We start from the raw sequence: 19992 nt of genomic DNA on the forward strand, positions 1-19992 counted from the left end.
CATTTGCAAAGCTGTAAGACTAGTCAGAGTACAGGTTTATGAATGAATCATGAATCATTCCGAAAGGGTGGGGTAAACAGAGAATAACCGAAGGCAGATGAAGATCATGTAAACAAGACATGACCTGTGTACAAACATGTACATTGTACAATGTACATGTATTGTACAATGCACATGTACCAGTGTAGCATGAATTTAGGTTTTACATGTATGAAATACGGACTCATTGGTGGTATTGCACATGCTTATGCATAGATAATTAGGAGAGGGACAGGTCACATGAGAGGGTTTAACCAATAAAAGGGAAAAAGATTCCGATTTTCATACGAGTCCGATTTACATATGACACCGGTATGAACACATAATGTACAGTACATAACATGTATTGTACAGTACGACATATTTTGTACACGGCAGTACATGTAGTCTACACATGTAGGGGCAAGAAGTTGTTATGGTTTGATATGTGATTACCCGCACAAATCAATGCAAAAAATAGGATGTTACACACGTTGTATGCAGATCCTATACAACAAACACTGTACATGGTGCCCAGATATGCTGTATTCTCATAAAATCTTGCCGATTTGTTAGGTCATCTTACATGTTTTAGTGGGTGTGGCTACATGTACATGTACACCTCCTTGATCATAATCAAACCCTGCTGCAAGTACATGTGTATGCAATAGTTACATGTACATGTTTATTCAGATTGATGATCAGCTGACTCAGTTTGACCGATCTGATTACTGGCCTGATAATGACACAAACAAAATTGCACAGAAGGTCAGCTTAAAAACAGTGCACTGTTCATGGGTATTCAAACCCTAAAATGAGTTAGCACAGGAGAAGGACAGTTTTATATGAAATTTGGACCCGCATCAATTCACGTCCCCTTTATGCAGGTTTGTGTCTGCAGTGGTGCAGTCAAATTTCCCTATCAAATTGTTACAATACTACATTGCATGGAATGGGGAGTCAATATTTCCAGACTCTTAGTGACAAGAGAAGGGGTAGAATGCCATATCCTACAGCCTCCCCCCCCCCCTCACACATGTTTAGAAAAAAAATATGCATAGCTGAATTGAAGATTGCAATGTAATCTTGGAAAAATACTGAAGAAAACGCTCGACTGGTTCACTGCCTCCATAGGTTTATGCACAATTGTTTGTCATCCATACCCAGGACGCAAATAGGTCTAATCTGTGGAGAATTTGAAGAGCCACAAATATGTACAAATAAGAGAGGATGATTGAAAAACCCATACATGTAGCATACATGTAGCATACATGTAGCTAGCCCCATAAATGTGGCCTATTTACTGGACTGCCTCCGTAAACATAGGCCACACATCCACATGTACAAAAATCGTGTCGACTTTGCCAAATTTTGATTTTCGCATTTAGGCTTAGTTTGTAGGGTTTTTTTGCTTTAGAAGCATACTCACCCTCTTTATAGGCTAATCAGAAAGTGCTGCCTTTTTCAGATGTCTAATTTTTGTGAAATTTTATGTTGAAATTTTGATACGCAAACGTGTAAAAATGAATCTGGAAATTTCACAAAAAATATACATCTGAAAAAGGCAGCACTTTCTGATTAGCCTATAAAGAGGGTGAGTATGCTTCTAAAGCAAAAAAACCCTACAAACTAAGCCTAAATGCGAAAATCAAAATTTGGCAAAGTCGACACGATTTTTGTACATGTGGATGTGTGGCCTATGTTTACGGAGGCAGTCCAGTAAATAGGCCACATTTATGGGGCTAACATGTAGCATACTGTACATGTACATGTATCAGCGACCAGGGTGCCTTCTACATGTACGTACATGTACATTTAAGAGTCAACTGACCCATGTCCAAAAAGTCCAAAACTTTTATTAAAGGGAACAGGCGATACATTTTCTGAGTAAAACACTTAAGTGTAACTTTCCACTCCTCTTAAATGAATGAAAACTATTTGACATCCCCTTTATTAATTTGATTGAAATGTGCACTTCTTTAAAACATTTTTAAAATGTCCGTGCTGAGGGCGCTGTTTCCATGATGTCATTTAAGGAAGACACTGTTCATTTCAGGGATTTTCTGTTCAAATCGTGAACCCAAAATTTGCTCAACTGGAAAAACTTAAGTTTAGAAGTGCTAAAAGTTTGCTCACTGGCTTACTGCCATGTATCAACACAGCAACAAATCACCTTAATGCAAGATAAGAAAATTTCCATAAAAGTTTTATGGAAATTTTCATTCTCATTCTCATTCTCATGGGGATGGCCCAATGCAGATTAATGCTGTTTTATTAAAACAGCATTAATCTGCATTGGGCCATCCCCATGAGAATGAAATTTTTAAATTTGCATTCGAAAATTGTCCAGATGACATTTTTTTTTCATTACTCATTATTCATTATTTTAGTAAAAAATCAATCTCTTAGAGTCTTAACTGTCTTCTAAATCGTGGTATTGGTGGATGCTGCCCGCACAGCAGGTCTGACATGACAATGGACCACTATCGGATCCCACTCAATCGTTTAAACTTTCATGGACAAATTAAAGCACCATTAAAGATCATGTGTAGATGGCACCTTTTAACAGACATGGTGAGGGAAAATTTGCAAGTTTTGGGAAAAGTTTACATTTATTAAAAATCGTTAAAACTCCCGAAAAACACAACATTTTTTAATCATCCTTTTTCATCCACAAAAAGTCATCATATTAAAGCTGTACAAATTCTGCAACATCATAAATGATGTACGATGATCATGGCTCTATCATGTCTATAATATCTTTTTAAATGCTGTGCACAGTATAATGCAACTTGCAAGCCCTGATGTACAAAAATGATGTCAGTCTGTCAATGTCAATGTGGTGCCATAGCCTATTGCCAATGACTGGCCAATGACCATGATAACTGCACTCTGATCAGTAGTCCTCGAAACACCAAACCCAAGGACTAGTCGGAGTCCTCGGAGTCGGACATGTCGGATAAAGAACACACAAACATCTCGAAATCACGCTTAAAATGCTTAACCTCCAAAAATTCCCACGCACTTATAAAAACTGTAACGGTTCTACTTACGATCTCTCCATTATGACTCGCCATATTTAGTGAAAAAGTCTCCTTTGGGGACCGGCTTTTTTCTTCGATTCGTCGAAGTAGCACTAGCGGGCAGCCATTTTAGCCGACTGGATGGTGCCCGCCTTTCAAATATAGATTACAACGTTAAGTAGATTTGAGACCAGCGAAGTTATTATATGCGGCGAATGATGCATTTTATAATTAGGGTCAAATTCGGTGTATAAAAAATAAAAATGACGGATGGATTTGAGGAAATAATTATACATTTTTTTTCCAGAAAATGTTACATAAAATCAGCTTGTTTTTGAAGCCATGCGATTCAGGAATATTTACCGTGATTTGTAATAAAATTCAAATCGTTTCTTAGTTGGTCGATTTGTCTATTAATTATTATTGTCTAATTGATCCTCCATCTACATTGTATTTATTTCTTCCGCCATTAACCATGGAGAAATGCATCCTTTTGACTTTCAGTGTCAGGTTTTTTTTGGGGGGGGGGGGGATTGTAGGGCCGGGGTGGGGGTTGAGCTACTTTTAAAGTATGTCTTAATACGGAAATTGAAGCTCTTAAAATGTACCAAACACCAACCCAAGACTATGCATATGAGCGGTATGGGGTGGGCATGGAGTGGGGTGGGGGAACGGGGGGGGGGGGGGGGGGGGTTTCCTCTCCCCCTCCCCAAATATCAAATTGCCTCCAGTGCCCCAAAATGTGTGCATTCAAAATGTAACCCCTCTTATCTACATGCCTGGCATGTTTGCAGCGGATTGCCGACGCATGAAAACTTTTTATTTTTACTCGATATGGTTAATATTTATTAACTTTTTAGTCTGCACTAGAGTGCAAGGCCGGTTTAGGGGTGCACTTTTTTTCCTACTTGCTTATTTGTCCACAGAATTACCATTATTGTAGTTACTTGTTTATAACGTATATATATGTGTATACACTCTTTTTTTGTCATGTATTGTTTGTGTACCTGCGAAATAATAAATGATTATGAAATGAAATGAAATCTCCTTTGAGGCAGAAATGCAACTCCCGATCTGCGCCACATCAAAATGTAGAGGGCGCCATTTATCATTAACGGTGTGCAATTAATTTTTGGCATAATTTAGTTAAGTTTGCCAGGCAACATAACGCGAGAAGATATCGGGTATGAAAAAGCAAGAAATACACTGGTCAGAAAGTGGATCTGAGTCTATTTGTGAGTAATGTTACATTGTTGTTTCAATCATGCTGTGATGACGGGAGAGATCAGAGGTTGTCACATATAAGATTGAGCAAATTTAAGGTTCCCAGTCGCACTAAAAAATCCAAGACCAGTGGTGCGTACATGTACATGTACATGTAGCCCCACTTGTCATGCTTGTGTGGCCTAGTAAATGCTGCGCTTATAGGCCACACGTCTGGTTCAGTTTAACTGAGGAGTTAGTCTGAAACTGGCGCATATGGACTGCAGAAAGATGTCTTAATTTCTCCAAAAAATTGAAGAAAGATTACCTTATCTACTCGGAGGTCAAAAGATGAGAAATCATAGAATACAACCATACAGTGGTATTTCTAGAATTAGAAGGCTTCTCTCCGGCTGACGCAGAGAAGCCTTCTAATTCTAGAAGTAATACAGTGGTATGTAAAAATAAAAATGCCAAAAAAAGGTGCGCCAGACTGTTTGGACTAAACTGCTCAGTAGGTTGGAAAACCAGACGTGTACTGTGGCCTAGTTACTGAGGAATAATTATCAAGTATAGCCTTGAATTCTAGAAGTACTGCCATTAGCAGACTACTTCTAGAATTTGAAGGCTCTGTGAGCCTTCACAGACACGACAGAGCCTTCTATTTCTAGAAGTGCTGCTACATGTATTAGGTACTCAACACACAGTGGTAATACGTGTACGTGCACTTTCCAAAATTATTCAAAATACTCACAACTCTCCAAGGTGTTCAACTTCAGGTGACATTTGAGATGCACATTAAAGTTGAAGCTTTAAGGCCTTTTTCATATTTCATTTTCCGTTCCATTTTTTTTGGGTATAACCAATGACTTTTGCTTTTGGGAGAAAATTCTTTCCAAAGTACAATGTAGCTTGAGTCATGTGAGTAACTCAAGCAACTCCAGCTCCAAATGCTCATTCGATAGAGCTGAAGCTGAGACTATGTTTGCAAGGGGCCCTAAAAAACGGGACTCTCTGTATATTGATGTACCCTAACGTGGTGCGGCCCCCAACGTGGCGCACTTTGATTTTTCGCCTGTAGCGCCTAGCTAGAGCAAAAGTTTTAACTGAAATTTCACAGAAAGTGAAATTTCATCAAGTTCTAAACACTCCCGTTTATAAATCGCGAGTTTATGTACCCGTTACAAAGTTAGAAGAAAAGTTTATTTTGGCGTGATTTTCCGATTTTATTTTCAAGTGCAAAGTGAACCCTTTGAAAATACCCCAAAAAAATAAGAACATAATTTTCTGACAAACATCTGGCTGGGTATGTAAGTAGAGATAATAATGCTTTATCAGAATTTATCAAGTTTACAGAAATTATGTATATTTTGGAATTTTCCGAGATTTATTTGAATATGTCGAATTCCTGATGAGCATTAGAGCTGGAGTTTGATGTAGGCCTACTCGAGCTAAATTAAGTCCAATGCTCATCTGGAATTCAACACTAGAGCTGGAGAGATTTATAAGCCCAAAATGTGTCTACATGTAATGAATCTTAACAGTGAAGAAAGTAAACATAATTAATATATTTATTGATAAAGTATTTTGCAGAAAACTGGAGGGGGGGGGGCAAACTGGGAGGAGGGGGCAAGGAACAAACGTGGGGGCGGGGAAGCAAATTCCCCCCATGCCCTCCATATGAAAGATATTTTTAAAATGGGGGAAAAATATGTGCCCTTGTAGGCCTATTATCCGCAGCTAGGCCCCCAGCTGGTTTTAAACGTACTGGTACATATATTTTTAATTAGGCCAAGCACATGTTTATTCTTTCATTTATAACGGAATGAAAAAAAAATACTTAAACTCTCTGCCATACATGTACATGTAGTCTAAAGTCCAAACCTCACTGATAGTTGAATTGACAAAGGTCACACTGACTGTTAAGTTGCCAAGTCACCATTTATTGCGTACAACTTCCTGCGTCTGTTCCTGTGTTGGTTTCTATGGGTTTGCCAACACCTACAAGCGTAGGCAAAACTTCCTGTTCAAACGTCGACAGATCAGAGTCAAAAATAGATTTTGAAGTAGTTAAAAGTCCAGCATTTCAGTGTGAACACTTCAGACTCTATCAGCTGTTGTAAGTCTTGGCAAGTACTTGTACTTTATACACACTATTAAAGTTTGCTGTTATTGCATTTTGTTGCACATTTTCAGAACATTTTGGCTGTTGTTGGAAAGACTTAAGTGAGTGCCTTTACGATGGATGGATTTTTAGTCAAGGATTCGTTGACCGTGCTGACACAAAACGGAGAGTGTCAAATCCAGCTGTGCCTCGGGGACATCACAAGGCTGAAACGCAAGGACAAAGTAGACGTCATTCTCATATCAGCGTTCCGAGGTAAACAAATTTGTCCCTAAAGTTTTGGTCTGTATTCGTTAAATGTTTTCTGGGAACAATCCGTCCACTGATGAGTCTTGTGAACAGGACTAGTTTTAAAGGACAAAATAGGACTCTTTTCCCTGTTTCTTCGCTCAAACTTCCTGCTGGACTAATTTCAAGTCCTTTAGTAGCATTAGTCTATTGTTTTTTTATCCATAATAACTGTCAGTTGGAGTGGTTTTTCATGCAACCAATGCGTGTAGTGTCAGTCAATCCATTCCACATCTGTATGAAACTTTGGCAATTGCCGGCAATGCTTTGTGAAACAAGGCAAGGAATAATAGGGCCTACATGTACAAGACAGAAATGAATCAATGCGGCGAGTGAAATTTCACTTTGCCCATTTGTATTTCTATTACTGTTGCCTTTGGTCATGTAAAATGCATTTATCAAGTCTTGAAAGTGTCTCGAGGACAGCCTAGATAATCTCTGGGTATGGGAGTGATATACACCGCGTCAGATGAGTTTAATGAACTTCTGAAATACATATTTTGATCAGTTGTTTTTCGGCAAATTAACTTCACGATAACAACATTTTACATTTTTTTCCACATAAGTCTTCGTTAAAGGTAACCCTATTTTACCCTTAATTTTGCCCCTATTCTCAGGGGACTACGCCCCTACCCCTACATCCGTCATCGGGGCGCTGTTGCGGAACCTCAAGATCCACGTCCGGGAATTGTCAAGAGACAAAGAGGAAGACTTGAGGAAACTCTACCACTGCTGGTGGTCCAAGCCGCTACCAGACGACAAACCCTACAACAGACTGATGTGCTTCGAAACAAATTTGTAAGGAGTTTTTTCTAATAGGACACAAAACGCATTAAAGAGGGCATTCATTTTCACTCCCAAGCCCTCCCCCCCCCCCTTCCCCACTCGCCCCCAAAAATTCTTTTATGGAGCGTAGTACAGAATTATTAACGACATTAGCAAGAACTTAATAAGACTAAATTTCATAATTTGAAATTTGCGTCGGGTGGTATATAAGACCAATACTGTACTAGGTTTTGCCATTCACCGACGAATAAACACTGTATACTCAGTGTGTTATCTCCAGAGGGAAAGTTGGAAAAAAATGACTCGGGTGGGACTCGAACCCACGAACTCCTGCATTCTAGTGCAGACGTCTTGCCACTCGACCACCGAGCTTGCGGGATCGGTTGGCTGATTCGAATCTGATGCACACGTAGCAGCGGGCACTATAATTATTCATAAGATAGAATTTTTGCACCGGTTGGTCGGTATAATGCAAATCAGTAAATGAATCTGGCTGTTATTTAGCCGTCGTCTTTAACCTTATAAAAAAAAAAGTATTGCAATTATGTACTTATATGTGACTTAAGATTGGCATTTCCAGAGTGGAGCAGTACTTCAAAAGAGATTTTGCATTACCACAAACCCCATGATACCAATTGAATAAAAGTTTGTAACAATGTTTTTGTTTTCCATCAGATTTGGGTCTCGGCGCCCTCAGGAGTTGGTGGGCGATGTTTTCCGTTGTCTGGTGCCCGTACTCAACAACCAAGATGGCACTGTTATTACACCTCTCCTCAATACAGGGGACCAGGTAAATATTGCAAACCCAACTCAAGAACAATTCCTGAAACCCATGTTGCTTTGTGGTGGGTTCCAATATATTCTTTTGTACACAAGTGCAAAATTGTAGCTGCAAATTTTGGGAGGATTCATTTATTTTGACGAAGAAGAACCAATCTGATCATCCTAATTTTCAAATCCTGAGGGAAGAGTTATTTGATATAAGTTTCATTTATAGAGAATACAAAAGTGTATATGTATATATAGTCTTTTCATTGAAGATTGAGCAAAAATGCAGCAGAAAAGATGACTTGTGTTTTTTTTTAACATGTTGCAGCTTACTTTATGGCATGTTACACATCTCAATTTGTGAATGCAACAATTTGAGGTTGTGTTTATCGGCCTAAGTTCACTAAACTGTTGAATGTGTATGTCTGTGGTATGTGCTTAATTGTCACTTCCTACATGTACATGTAGGCCAAGGTCAAAATGAACTGCGTATGATCTTTCAGAGGAAGCTCGTCACAAGTATTTAGCCCACATGTAGTTGAGTCGGTTTCCTACAAGGGGGAAATAGATGAAGGGCGACTTACGTCAACCGACGCAAATAAAACATTCTGTTCATTTGTATGCATGTTTTCATTAAATAGCCGTCTAGTAGTCTGTCTCATGAGCCACACATATTAAAGGAAATGGAACAGGGTACTAGACACAAAGCTCAGGATATCTGCATATCCCAACTAGCTGGTTTGTGATTCCCCTCCCCCCCCCCCAAAAAAAACCCCAAAACAAAAACTAATAATAAAAAAGTATTTTGTTTTGAAAAGAAACTTGGATTTTTTTCAAATCACTGGATTGAGTCTTTGGTATTGTATTTGAAGGCCTGTTGCTTAAAATAGAATCTTTTTCCCCAAATAGTCGCTGAAACTTGTAGGGTGTCATATCCCTGTGGTTGTGCACTCATACTCTTAGGCGTCTTGGTGTGGTCTCCCATCCAGGTACTAGCTGCAGTCAGCAATGCTTAACTTCAGTAATGTGCTACTTGCTCTACCCACTAAGCTAATTGTCTGGCACTGTGTTTTTGTGCAGGGTTTTGGCCGGGTGGTCATGCTTGAAGGCATGGTGGAAGCAGCCGTCAACTGGATGAAAGCCGGCCTGCCACTGCGCATGCTGAAGATAGTGCTGTACTGCCAAGGCAAGTTCAATGGACCAAATGTTGAGCGAATGAGGCTGTTTAAATATCACGTTTATTGAAGCACTTTTCAACGTAAATTTAACGGCACTTTGAAAACTTAAACATTGTTAAAGACGTTATTTTCGATTTAAAGCAACATGTAAACTTATTCAGTAATCTTTGATGTGTTTGTAGTACCCCAAAATGGTATTATTACAGTGCACGCAATTTTCAAGAAAAAAACCTTTTTCATTGTTTTCACATGAGATTTGGAAAGAATGTGCGTATATGAAGCACATTAACAAAGCATAGCAGCTTTGCGTAATCCTGAAAATAAAACAAGGAATTCAATTTTACATTAAGATTTGAGACCCAGAACAATACAATTGATAGTGATCGGTTGAGGTACCCTATGCTTTATCAGTGTCACACCAGTCGGTTGACATGGCAAGCTCGGTGGCCGAGCGGTAAGACATTTGCACTATTATTCAGGAGGTCATTTTTTGAGTCCCATCCGAATAAGCTCAGTGTGACATGTTCTTGCAAGCCCTCTGACAACACTGAATTACATCACTGATAGGCAGAACTCAATATTGAATTTACTCAGAAAAACAGTAAATAATACGGGAGAAATAACAAATCAATTCTTATATTTTTAGGCAAGGATGACGATGAGATGGAGAGAATTGCAACCAGAGACTTCCACAGGGTCTTGGAGAGTTTTGAGGAGCTGAAGGGACGCTACATGATGCAGGATTTGACTCCCAAGGTACAGCAGAGTACTGTGGCTTGTTCCGAGCAAACACACGAGCAAGACAGTGTGCCAATCACACCTGTCAACGTTAATTTATGATTCTCACCGTGACTTTCAGTGGCCAGTGCTGACTTTGCCATACTGTAGCAACTGCAGTCAGCCAGTATTTTGTACCTTGTAGTTTTGACATCATGATTGTCCACTGCGTTTTATCCAATCACACACTTTTGCTTCATTTAGAAATTACTTACCTCGGCAAGCTCGGTGGTCGAGTGGTAAGACGTCTGCACTAGTAAGCAGGAGACTCCCACCCAAGTGTCTTTTTTCTCACAATCTCTCGAGGCAACACAGGGTATACATTGTATAAAAAATACGTCGATGAGGGGCAACACCCAGTATTGAAATTGATTTGGCCTACAGCATTTAAAAATTATCCTAATGATATAATATTCATGTGATGTGTTCTTCACCAAATCAGTTTTATAAGATGTAAACGTTATCAAGAGAAAGGACTACATGTCAATATAAAAGAAATTAGATGAACAAAATATTAGGCGATCCGAAGAGTTTTAAGTATAGTTTTATTTGTATAGGAATTTAGTTAAAACAGTTTAAAGTTAAATATCTTTCTGAAGTTGAATATATTTTCTTGGGTAAATGAGGGAAATGTTTGTTGATAGACCTTATTCGTGGCAGCCATCTCAGAGGGAAATGTCTTTGTTTTGCTGGGACATGCACGCGTGAATCTCGTGTGTATTCATTGTTACTGAATTAAAATAACAAAAGTTGCCCGCCACGATTGGCCGCTACCCGTAAGGTCCATTGTCTTTAACTTTCAAATGAGTCGTTCATAGACTAATAATTTGAAACATCATCAATTTATTTTTTTACACAATGATGCCTGATCCTTGTATTTGATGTTTTAAAATTGCAAGTTTAGTTTTTTCAATAATAACTCTGCGATATGACATAACCATCTAAATTTTTGTTGATTCAGAAGCCATTACAGTTGTATGCTTAGGCATCTTTCTCAAGATACTGTCCAGTTTTATGAAGTATTATAAACATGTACATGTTCATTGAAATATGAAGCTGAGAACTGTTAATAAACTTTAAGTTTATAAAATATATATTTTAATAAACCATATATTTGACCTTGAACTTTGATCTTGAACTTTGACCTTAGACTTTATTCATTAAAGTAGTTGTCAGCATGGTGGAGTTGTTGCATGTAAACTTGTTGCCCTTCTTATTTTGATTCATAAAAAAAACATTCTTTTATATTTGTTTGGTTTGAAAAATGATTTCTACATCACATCGAAGCACATGCCAGATCAGTTTGCGAAGCATTGCTTTTTATTGGCTTTTCTCTGCACTTCTGGAAAAGCCATAGTTTTTGCGCGGATTAGTTTTTGTTTCTTTTTGTTTCCTTTATTTTTCCGTAGTATTGCTACATTATTTTTCAGTTTGTTTTGTTTGATATCTTTTGACCCCCAGGAAATCACGATAGATTTTGACGTCTACCTCTCCTTCAGCAAGCACGACGCAAAGGTCGTTGACCTCATAACAGACAAACTGCGCTCCAATAAGTCGGACGTTCGCATCTTCGACAGTCGCCAGGTGATGAACGCGGACTCGGTCTGGCAGCAAGACATGTATGAGGTCATGATGCACAGTGCTAGGGTTATCACAGGTGAGAAATAACAACCTCTGAAAGACTGCGCCTCGGAGCTCCGCTCCATGATGATGGGACAAATCTCACAGCTGTGGTTAATGTCGGACTGGTTTTCACGAAAGTGTGCGTGCATGGGCGAATGACCCACGCACCTGGATAACGCAGTGTGGCACTGAAGAGGTGCACGTGTTGTTGGGCCTCAAATGAATCTCTATTTTGCTTGAACAGGAGGTCTGGTCTTGGCCCAATTTAATGACACTGCTATTGATCAATCCGGACACACTCACTTCTATCAATCATGGAGGCCCCCTGCAATGGGGATAGTTTTGAGCTAGCTTTTGTTCAGATAATCCATTGCGGGACAGTAGCTTTACACAATAGCTGGCACGTTGCTTTCGCCGGAGTGTAACCGTTTGCCAGAGACTGCATGGAGCATATGCAAAAGGCGTGCTGCTTAGTTGCCACTGAGGAAACTTGTCCACAGAATCCATACAAAATGTGCTTGAAACGATCACGCTTCTAAATCTCAGAACTTTGATTTGTCCCCGCAGTTTTGACACCCAACTACCTCCAGTGTACAGCCTGCGTAGAGCAATACAACATTGCAATGTGCTGCTCCAGGAAGGCCATGCGGAACATGCTGGCACCGTTCTACATCGAGGAGAGTACCTTACCCACGTACATGACACAAGTGCAGTATGTAGATTGCAGGTAAAGGGAGCCAGACTAAATGTGCATGAAAGGTTGATTGACCTAATATAATAGGGTGATTATGACTTGAGCTTTTGTCATTTTCCTATTGTATGACTAACCATAGCCGTCTAAAAGAATACCTATTTTGGACATGGCTATACTACGGCATACATGTACATGTATGTACTCTTATTTAGAACACCCCATATGCAGGTCATTAGCAAAGCCTTGACTTCTGACTCATTGGTCCAAATTGTCCAATTGCTTCACAGATCCAGTGTCACCGAGCGTGTCGGGGAAGCCTGCCATCAGATCATCATCTCGTTGAGTGTCACCCTAAAAGCCAAACCCCAAATGGATCCCTCCATTCAGTACGACGTCTTTGTCTCCTATTCCCACGCTGACTCAGAGAGGGCCAACCACATCGTGGCAACGCTCAAACGCCTCAACCCAGACCTGCGACTTTTCTTTGACATACAGGAGCTAAAAACAGGTACAAAAGTCATTCAAAAATCTTTGACCTTATTTCAGTTTGATTCTAAAACTTCTTAACTAGAGCTGCGTCTTTCTTTTACATGCAGGAGTTGAAAACAGGTCTGAAAATTTGTTTGAGAAATTTTATTCTCTTTTTTGTAGGGAAAGTGACATTTCTTTAAAGGTATAGTCCATCATTTGTAATATGTGCATCATGTTTGTTTGAAGCAACAAAAGTGCTCAAAGTCTAAAGAAGGGTGCTGAACAACTGATGAAGTTTTAGCTCTGTGAGTGCTGTATATTCTGAGAAAACAATGTTCTAGGATCTCGATTTCAAATCAAAAGTTGCTGAATCATGTTTTGAATTGCACCCTAATTCAGCGTCTGGGACATGTTCTCATTCAGCCGATTGCATCTACGCGATGTCACGTATTGAACTGACGAGTTATAGCAACCAGTCGTGCGCATGTGCATCGTGTCAACGCTTGCACGGGCTTCGCCAATTTAAAAACAAACTACTAACAGAAATTTCCAAAAAGACGTCTTTAGAGGCATCATTGGAAATTGCCTTCTTTCAATGTTTTCTTCAAAATGACAGCTTGCCAGAGAGAATAAGTTCACAGGGAGTTTAGTCCCATTACTATCTTTAAACCAAGTATGCTTTTCAAAAATAATTTTGTCAGTCACTTTTTAGATAGCTGCAAATGATGGACTGTACCTTTAAATGTGCATTGTGAATGTTTCTGTAATATAAATAGGCTTACCTGGACGAAGTGCACCTAAAATTTGCAGTTTAGGACTTTTATTCTCAGTGACTCAGCCAGTCAGTCAGAGGAAAATGAAATTGCACTCCAGGTATAGCCCAAAAAAATTTATTTACAAGGCTTTAGATATTTGTGTGGTATGTGTCATACTTCACTAAAAGAAAGAATGGTAACGATTCCAGCACACAACTCCAGCATCACTGTATTCAGTACTCTTCTGTTTTGGTCCAATTCTTTATTTTGTCCGTCTTTAGGCAGTGCATGGCAGCGTACATTGTATCACTCCATCGACGGTACCAGAGTCATGTTGGCCCTCATCTCCAACAAGTACCTGGCCTCAGCTGTGTGTCAAGAAGAGTATAACCTGGCACTGGCTAAGCATTGCTCACAGGTAAGATTAGAATAGGCTTAAACGTTCCCTAGCATAACAACGTTACAGACACTTTCTTAAAAAGAGTGAATTAAATAACCTTTATTTCAATTATAAAGAGACACAGTTTTTGTGGAATATCGTAGATGTGTAGTCAGTGTTGACAGGGCGCTTGTGAGAAAGCTTCATCAGCTGATTTTGGGTGGGACTTGAAGCCAGAATCTTCTGATTACTAGTGCAGAAGTCTTTCAGATCAACCACTTAGATTGCTGGGGTTGGTTGGTTGGTTTGCATTGAGGAAATTTAAATTTTACAATCAATTCCATAAAAAGTGATCTACAAAAGACTACAAACTTTGCTGTATTTCCATCCAAATGTTGAATTCAATTTTAGCGGGAAGAAGACTGTTATGAGAAAAGAGGTCTTTTCTTATGATTTTCAAGAGCAGAATGCTAATTGGCAAAACTATTTTTTGTGTACGTCTTCGTTTAGTCTGGTTCACTGAAGCTTGTCCCCATGTGCATTGAAGACGTCTATGGGGTCACGGCAGAGTTCACCAAGGTCAAGATGGTGAATGCCAAAGGTGGGAACTTCCAGCAGGCAGTAGACACCACTTGCACGGCTGTCGTTGATTGGCTGGCTGGACAAGATGCGGCAGCCAATGGGAAAGAAGTATTTGGACAGGATGAGGTATGGATAAATTCATTTTAAGTTCAAATATAGTTTTCAAGATCCTACTAAAACATTTTTAATTTATTTTATTAATAATGAAATAATACAATCATGGCAGCTCATATGAAATGTTCATCACTGGAATTTGAAAAAAACTTTTTCACTTTTGATTAAAATGAAGAATATTTTCCCTACTATGAGATTTTTTTTTAAATCCATGCTTCTTACTAAAAGAGCCATCTTTCCACGTTTATTCAACAACCTTGCTCCGGTTATAGTCAACTTAACATAACCTATTGAAATCAAAGCTGTAAATTCAGTACGGAAGTTAATTTTTGGCTGGCAGCTTTTAAAAGAGAAAGTTTCATATTAAGTTATTGGTTACTTGTTTCGTTGTAGGATCTGGTAATAAACACTGATGCAGTCACCGAGAACTTGCGAAAACTTCAGTTTAAATATCAACATGGAGACAAAAGCTCACTGCTTCGAACGAAATCAACTTTCCCAACCGCTTTACCAAAGTCTTTGCCAACGCGCCCAAAATGGGACAAGGGCCAGGATGAAGCGAGCAAATGCGACGTGGCATTCAGCTACGCCGCGGAAGACGAGAAATACGCAGAGCACCTTGCCGCCGTGCTCTCGCGAGTCAAAGGCGTCGTGGTCAAAACCAAAGCCGCGTCGGACCACGAACGGCTTGCGTTGATGGACCAGGCGAAGCATGTTGTGGCGTTCCTGTCCCCGCACTATGTGGACTGCATGGAGAAGAGCGAAGAGTTCAACATCGCCCTCTCTCGCCAGCGTCTCAGCACCAGTCGTATCCTGTTCCCCGTCCAAGTTCACACGCTGCCTCAGCGGCCGACCTATTTCCACCTCGTCCCGTTCTGCGTCAACGCTGCGGACAATCTCTGGCCGGAGCTGTGCTCCGTATTGAAGGTAGACGTCAGCATGCACGTGCTGGAGAGAGCGGACAATAACATCTCCAAGCCGACCGAGTTGGCCCTCCATGAAGCAGCCTGCCAGATTCTCCTGGAAATACAACGACAAAGGTAGTTCACTTTTGGTCCATAAGGAAATATGATGATGGAAACGATTTCAGAAGTGCTTCAAAACTCAATACTATTTTGGAGCATGATGGTTAGTAAAGAGTTTTGGCTTGTGCACATGCATGCATCCTTAACTAAGGAATCAAAGTTTCTATGCAAGTGCTTTAAGCACAGAGTTGTTATCGTAAGCACAGAATCCTGTGGTAATAGGTCTCTCTCAAAGACGGCATCTCTGTAGGCAAACTGCAACTGCGTATTTTACGCAGTCAGGCACACATTGCACAGTGTTGAAAATGTTCCAAACACGCGCGCTTGTTGCTCGAAATGTGTTTGAAATACAATGCAGCCGATGCGCGTTATGCAAGTTGACGCTCAAAATGCTGTTGCATGTGGGTGGTCTTTAGGAAATGACGTCTTTTGCGAGAGACCTATTGAGAGAATCATGATTTTAAACTCTGGCGTTCCAGTGTGACAGTTAATGAGAAGAGCATGTGGTGTTCCAAACCTAATCGTTGGTTTCCTTTTTAACCAAAAGATTTGTGAAGTGTGTATATAATTTCATGTGATGCAAATGGTGATTTGGATTCTTGAACAGGACTATACCCAAGCCACCATCGGACGAAGTCAAAGCTTTGCCAACCCTCCTGAATGTGAAGAAGTTGCAGTCCCAAGTGGACCATGCTTTCACAACCGACACTGATGTAGTTGGAGAGGTGAGTTATTCCATTTAAAAATTTCCAAGAAGACGGGAAAAAGATTGACATCGTTTGAAGTCCAGAAATCTCGTCATGGGGAAATCTTTTGGGAGAGCTTTGTTAGATATTAATTAGAGCAGAAAAGGAGCTCATTTTAAAATTGTTTGATTATGTTTGTGGGATGTCTACAATTGGAATCATGCTTCAATACCGTTTTTAAAAAGCTGACCACAGTTTGAAAAATTGAACTTTTCAGATTAAGAATCGGTTAATCTTTCAGACTAGTGGCCATAGTTATATTCATTTATTTTATTCCATTTTGTTTCCAGTACTTACTCTCATTGTCACTTAATGAGGGAGACAGTACAGATATGAAGAAGAATGAATCGAAGAAGGACCCACCTCCAGAAGCTGCCACTGGCCAGTCAGAACCGGACCAGACCGGTTCAAAGCAGCCCGACACATGCATTGACGAACCTGCATTGACTGGATCCCAACCAGTCAGTACTGGTTCAAACCAGTCAGGTGATGTATCTGAGGAACCAGTTAGGACTGGTTCTGAGGAATGGGTCAGGACTGGTTCTGTGGAACCGGTTAGGACTAGTTCTGAGGAACCAGTTAGGACTGGTTCTAAACCTGCAGAGGTGCAAGCGGCATCCAGGCAACTAGAGCACATGCCGAAAAAGGAGAATGAGAACAACAGCAGGAATGAAAAGGAAGAGTGCAGCCATTCAAATATAGTCAGGATGGATGGAACACGGAAGAGGACGGGTAGTGCATCTTGCTCTGTAGTCTGATGCATAACCAGGAATTTGAAATTCTAACTTTTCCTATACCCAAGAATAGGGGTGTATCATCTAAGTCTGTGTCCAAAACGGGCTTTCACAGATACTGCTTCATCTTTTGTCAGTTTAGTCCCAAGTAGTTTTAATTGGCGAAGACCTAGACAATTGACCTGTCGCCGTTTGTGAGTTAGCCACGCCCCTTAGACAACCCTATGGAAATGTTGTACACTAAGTTTTGTGTGTCTCAGATTTTGGGCGTTCTGCGTCCATTTGTATATATCATGTAATTGGACAATATTTCACAAGCTGCGTTGATGTGATTCTCACGCAATTCTACTACGATAGGTCAATAGCTCTAGACAGGAGATTTGGAGGCGGCCTAAGCTTTGGAAGCATGTTTTATCAGTGTTATTTACTTCTTTCTGGTAATGAATCCAAGGATTTTTCAAAAGTGCCCCAGGCACTGTGGGTTGAAAACCTGAAAAAAAACTGTAGAGAGGAGACAATGAGGAGAAATTACAGAGGTCGGAGAAAAACCCCAGAAGAATATTCAGGGGGAACCCATGGCAGGGACTGAAGACCTAATCCACAATCCACATGTGGACCAGGACAGGAATCGAACCTTGGCCACAGAGGTCAAAGGTGAGGACACTGACCACTTCGCCAACCCGATTCCCCTATGTTATTTGCTCTTTTATAAAAAGATTGATGCAATGGAACATTCCAAAAAGGCTTCACAAATTATAAGAATGTACATGTATGTGGGTGAGGGGGGGGGGGGGGGTGTATCGCCTTAAGAAAAAACTACAAATCGTGGTTGTTTATGTAGTGCCTTTCCATTGTTGGAAACAATATATTTTTAATGTAAGCCTTGTATTTTTTCTAAGAGATTTCTTACTCTGATGTAAATATCGAATGAAAGTATATGTTAGAACTATTGTTTCTACGTGTATTTCTTAAAGTAAGGTACAAATTAACAATACCTGTGTGGATACTCACAAGTGACCTTGATCATTCACAGTGGTTGTTGAAGTAGTGCCTTTCCGTTGTTGGAAATTTTTTGTGAATGTAAACCTTGTATTTTTTTAAAGAGATTTCTTACTCTGATGTAAAATACTGAATGATATTATGTATTAGAACTACACTTATATTTCTAAAGTAAGGTATCTATTAACAATACCTGTGTGTAAATAGTGCCTTTCCCTTCTTGGATTTTTTTTTTTAATGTAAGCCTTGTATTTTTTTTAAAGAGATTTCTTACTCTGATGTAAATACTGAATGATATTATGTATTAGAACTACGCTTATATTTCTTAAAGTAAGGTATTTATTAATAATACCAGTGTGGATACTCACAAGTGACCTTGATCATTCACCATACATGTCAGCATTTGCTGGTTCTAATAAACTTGTACTTCTATTAAATTGGGTATGCAATATATTATCTCTATTTTTCCGTAACCGTATTCAGTTTCGTTGGAAAAAAATTGTATTTTCGTTTTGTTGTATGAAAGTTGATGTTGGTTTTAGTTGAGTGAATGGAAAAATGTGGACACAGAGTTGCAATCAAGTCAGTCACAATTTGGGTGATAATATTGTTGACAAGGTTCGGCACCAAGCCGGACCCAAGTTAGAGTGATATTTCCTAACGACATTAGTTTTATCTATGCAAGAATACTGATACAAATTTACAAGTTAAAGGGATGAACACTTAATGGCTTTGTCACAGTTTGTTGAGTAGCTTGTCACTGGACCTCAAAGATTTCATAGCAGATTTAATTTCAAAACGTTTGTTTCGCTTTGTGTGTGTGTGAAATAAAGTGAAGGTTTTACAGTATGTGACATTTTTAAACTACGATCAGTGCAATATCAATGGAGTTATTTCCAAAATTTCATTGACTCCGACGAATATTTTCTGACTTTTATATGTAGCAGTCAGAGCATAGCATGCATAGTTTGCGTTTCATTTTGAAACACTACACAGTTCCTTAAAGCTATCCAAAAAGTGACTGACGTAATTATTGTTGAAAAACATGCTTGGTTGAAAGATAGTAAGAGGACTAAACTCCCTGTGAAATTATTCTTTCTGGCATGCTGTCATTTTGAAGTAATCAACGAAAGAAGGCTTTTCCAATGGTGCGTCTTGGAAATTTCCGTTAGTAGTTCGGGTTTTTTTTATACGGCGAAGAGCGCGCAAGCGTTGACACGACGCACACACGTGCGCGGCTGCTAAATTCGTCGAATCGGTGCGCGACATCGCGTAGCTGCATTCGGCTCAGTGCGAACGTGCAGGCTCGGACGCTGGATTCAGGCCCAATTCAAAACATGATTCAGCAACTTTGGATTTGAAACCGAGATCTTAGAATGTTGTTTTTCTCGAAAAATACCGCTGAAGCTTAGCTGAAACTTCATCAGCTTGTGTGTTGCTTCGAACGAACAAAATGCACCAATTACAAATGATGGACTATACCTTTAATTTGCACAAACGTGGGTAATAGATAAGTTGTGAAAGACTTGTAAGATCTGTTACTGAAATAGCTAGTCTGGCAAAGTCCGTAAGTGTTAATTTTTACTGTGTGAGATCAAGTGGTATCAAATAGAATAAGTATTGGAAACTATTTAAATGTATGTGTGTTTACTGACTAGATGAAGATTTTCAGATGAAATTTTTCATAAACATCTCATTTTACCT

At 39.6% G+C, this 19992-nt stretch overlaps 2 protein-coding genes across 3 annotated transcripts in view; one reads left to right on the top strand and one right to left on the bottom strand.

Annotated features, from left to right (window-relative positions):
• LOC119734963 (3-phosphoinositide-dependent protein kinase 1-like) overlaps positions 1–3194 on the bottom strand; it is a 39859-nt gene extending 36665 nt beyond the window's left edge. The window contains exon 1 of the mRNA XM_038208623.1: positions 3072–3194. Within this exon, the coding sequence (XP_038064551.1) occupies positions 3072–3095 (24 nt within the window). The 5' untranslated portion in view covers positions 3096–3194. The remainder of the gene's footprint in view (positions 1–3071) is intronic.
• A 963-nt stretch (positions 3195–4157) lies between these two features.
• On the top strand, positions 4158–19155 carry LOC119734684. 2 transcript variants are annotated; one of them, XM_038208211.1, is made up of 14 exons: positions 4158–4276; positions 6441–6624; positions 7275–7455; positions 8119–8233; positions 9292–9397; positions 10036–10145; positions 11628–11823; positions 12357–12516; positions 12771–12991; positions 13991–14127; positions 14599–14796; positions 15178–15824; positions 16417–16534; positions 16846–19155. In XM_038208211.1, exons 2-14 carry the CDS (start codon positions 6486–6488, stop codon positions 17311–17313), a joined length of 2796 nt encoding a protein of 931 aa, XP_038064139.1. In that variant the 5' UTR covers positions 4158–4276; positions 6441–6485; the 3' UTR covers positions 17314–19155. The 2 variants fall into 2 exon arrangements, with proteins under 2 accessions (XP_038064139.1, XP_038064141.1); XM_038208213.1 differs by lacking the exon at positions 4158–4276 and having other exon boundaries at positions 6195–6624.
• Positions 19156–19992: the final 837 nt, after the last annotated feature.

Source organism: Patiria miniata, unplaced genomic scaffold (genome assembly GCF_015706575.1).
Source record: "Patiria miniata isolate m_02_andy unplaced genomic scaffold, ASM1570657v1 HiC_scaffold_28, whole genome shotgun sequence".
Lineage (NCBI taxonomy): Eukaryota > Metazoa > Echinodermata > Asteroidea > Valvatida > Asterinidae > Patiria > Patiria miniata.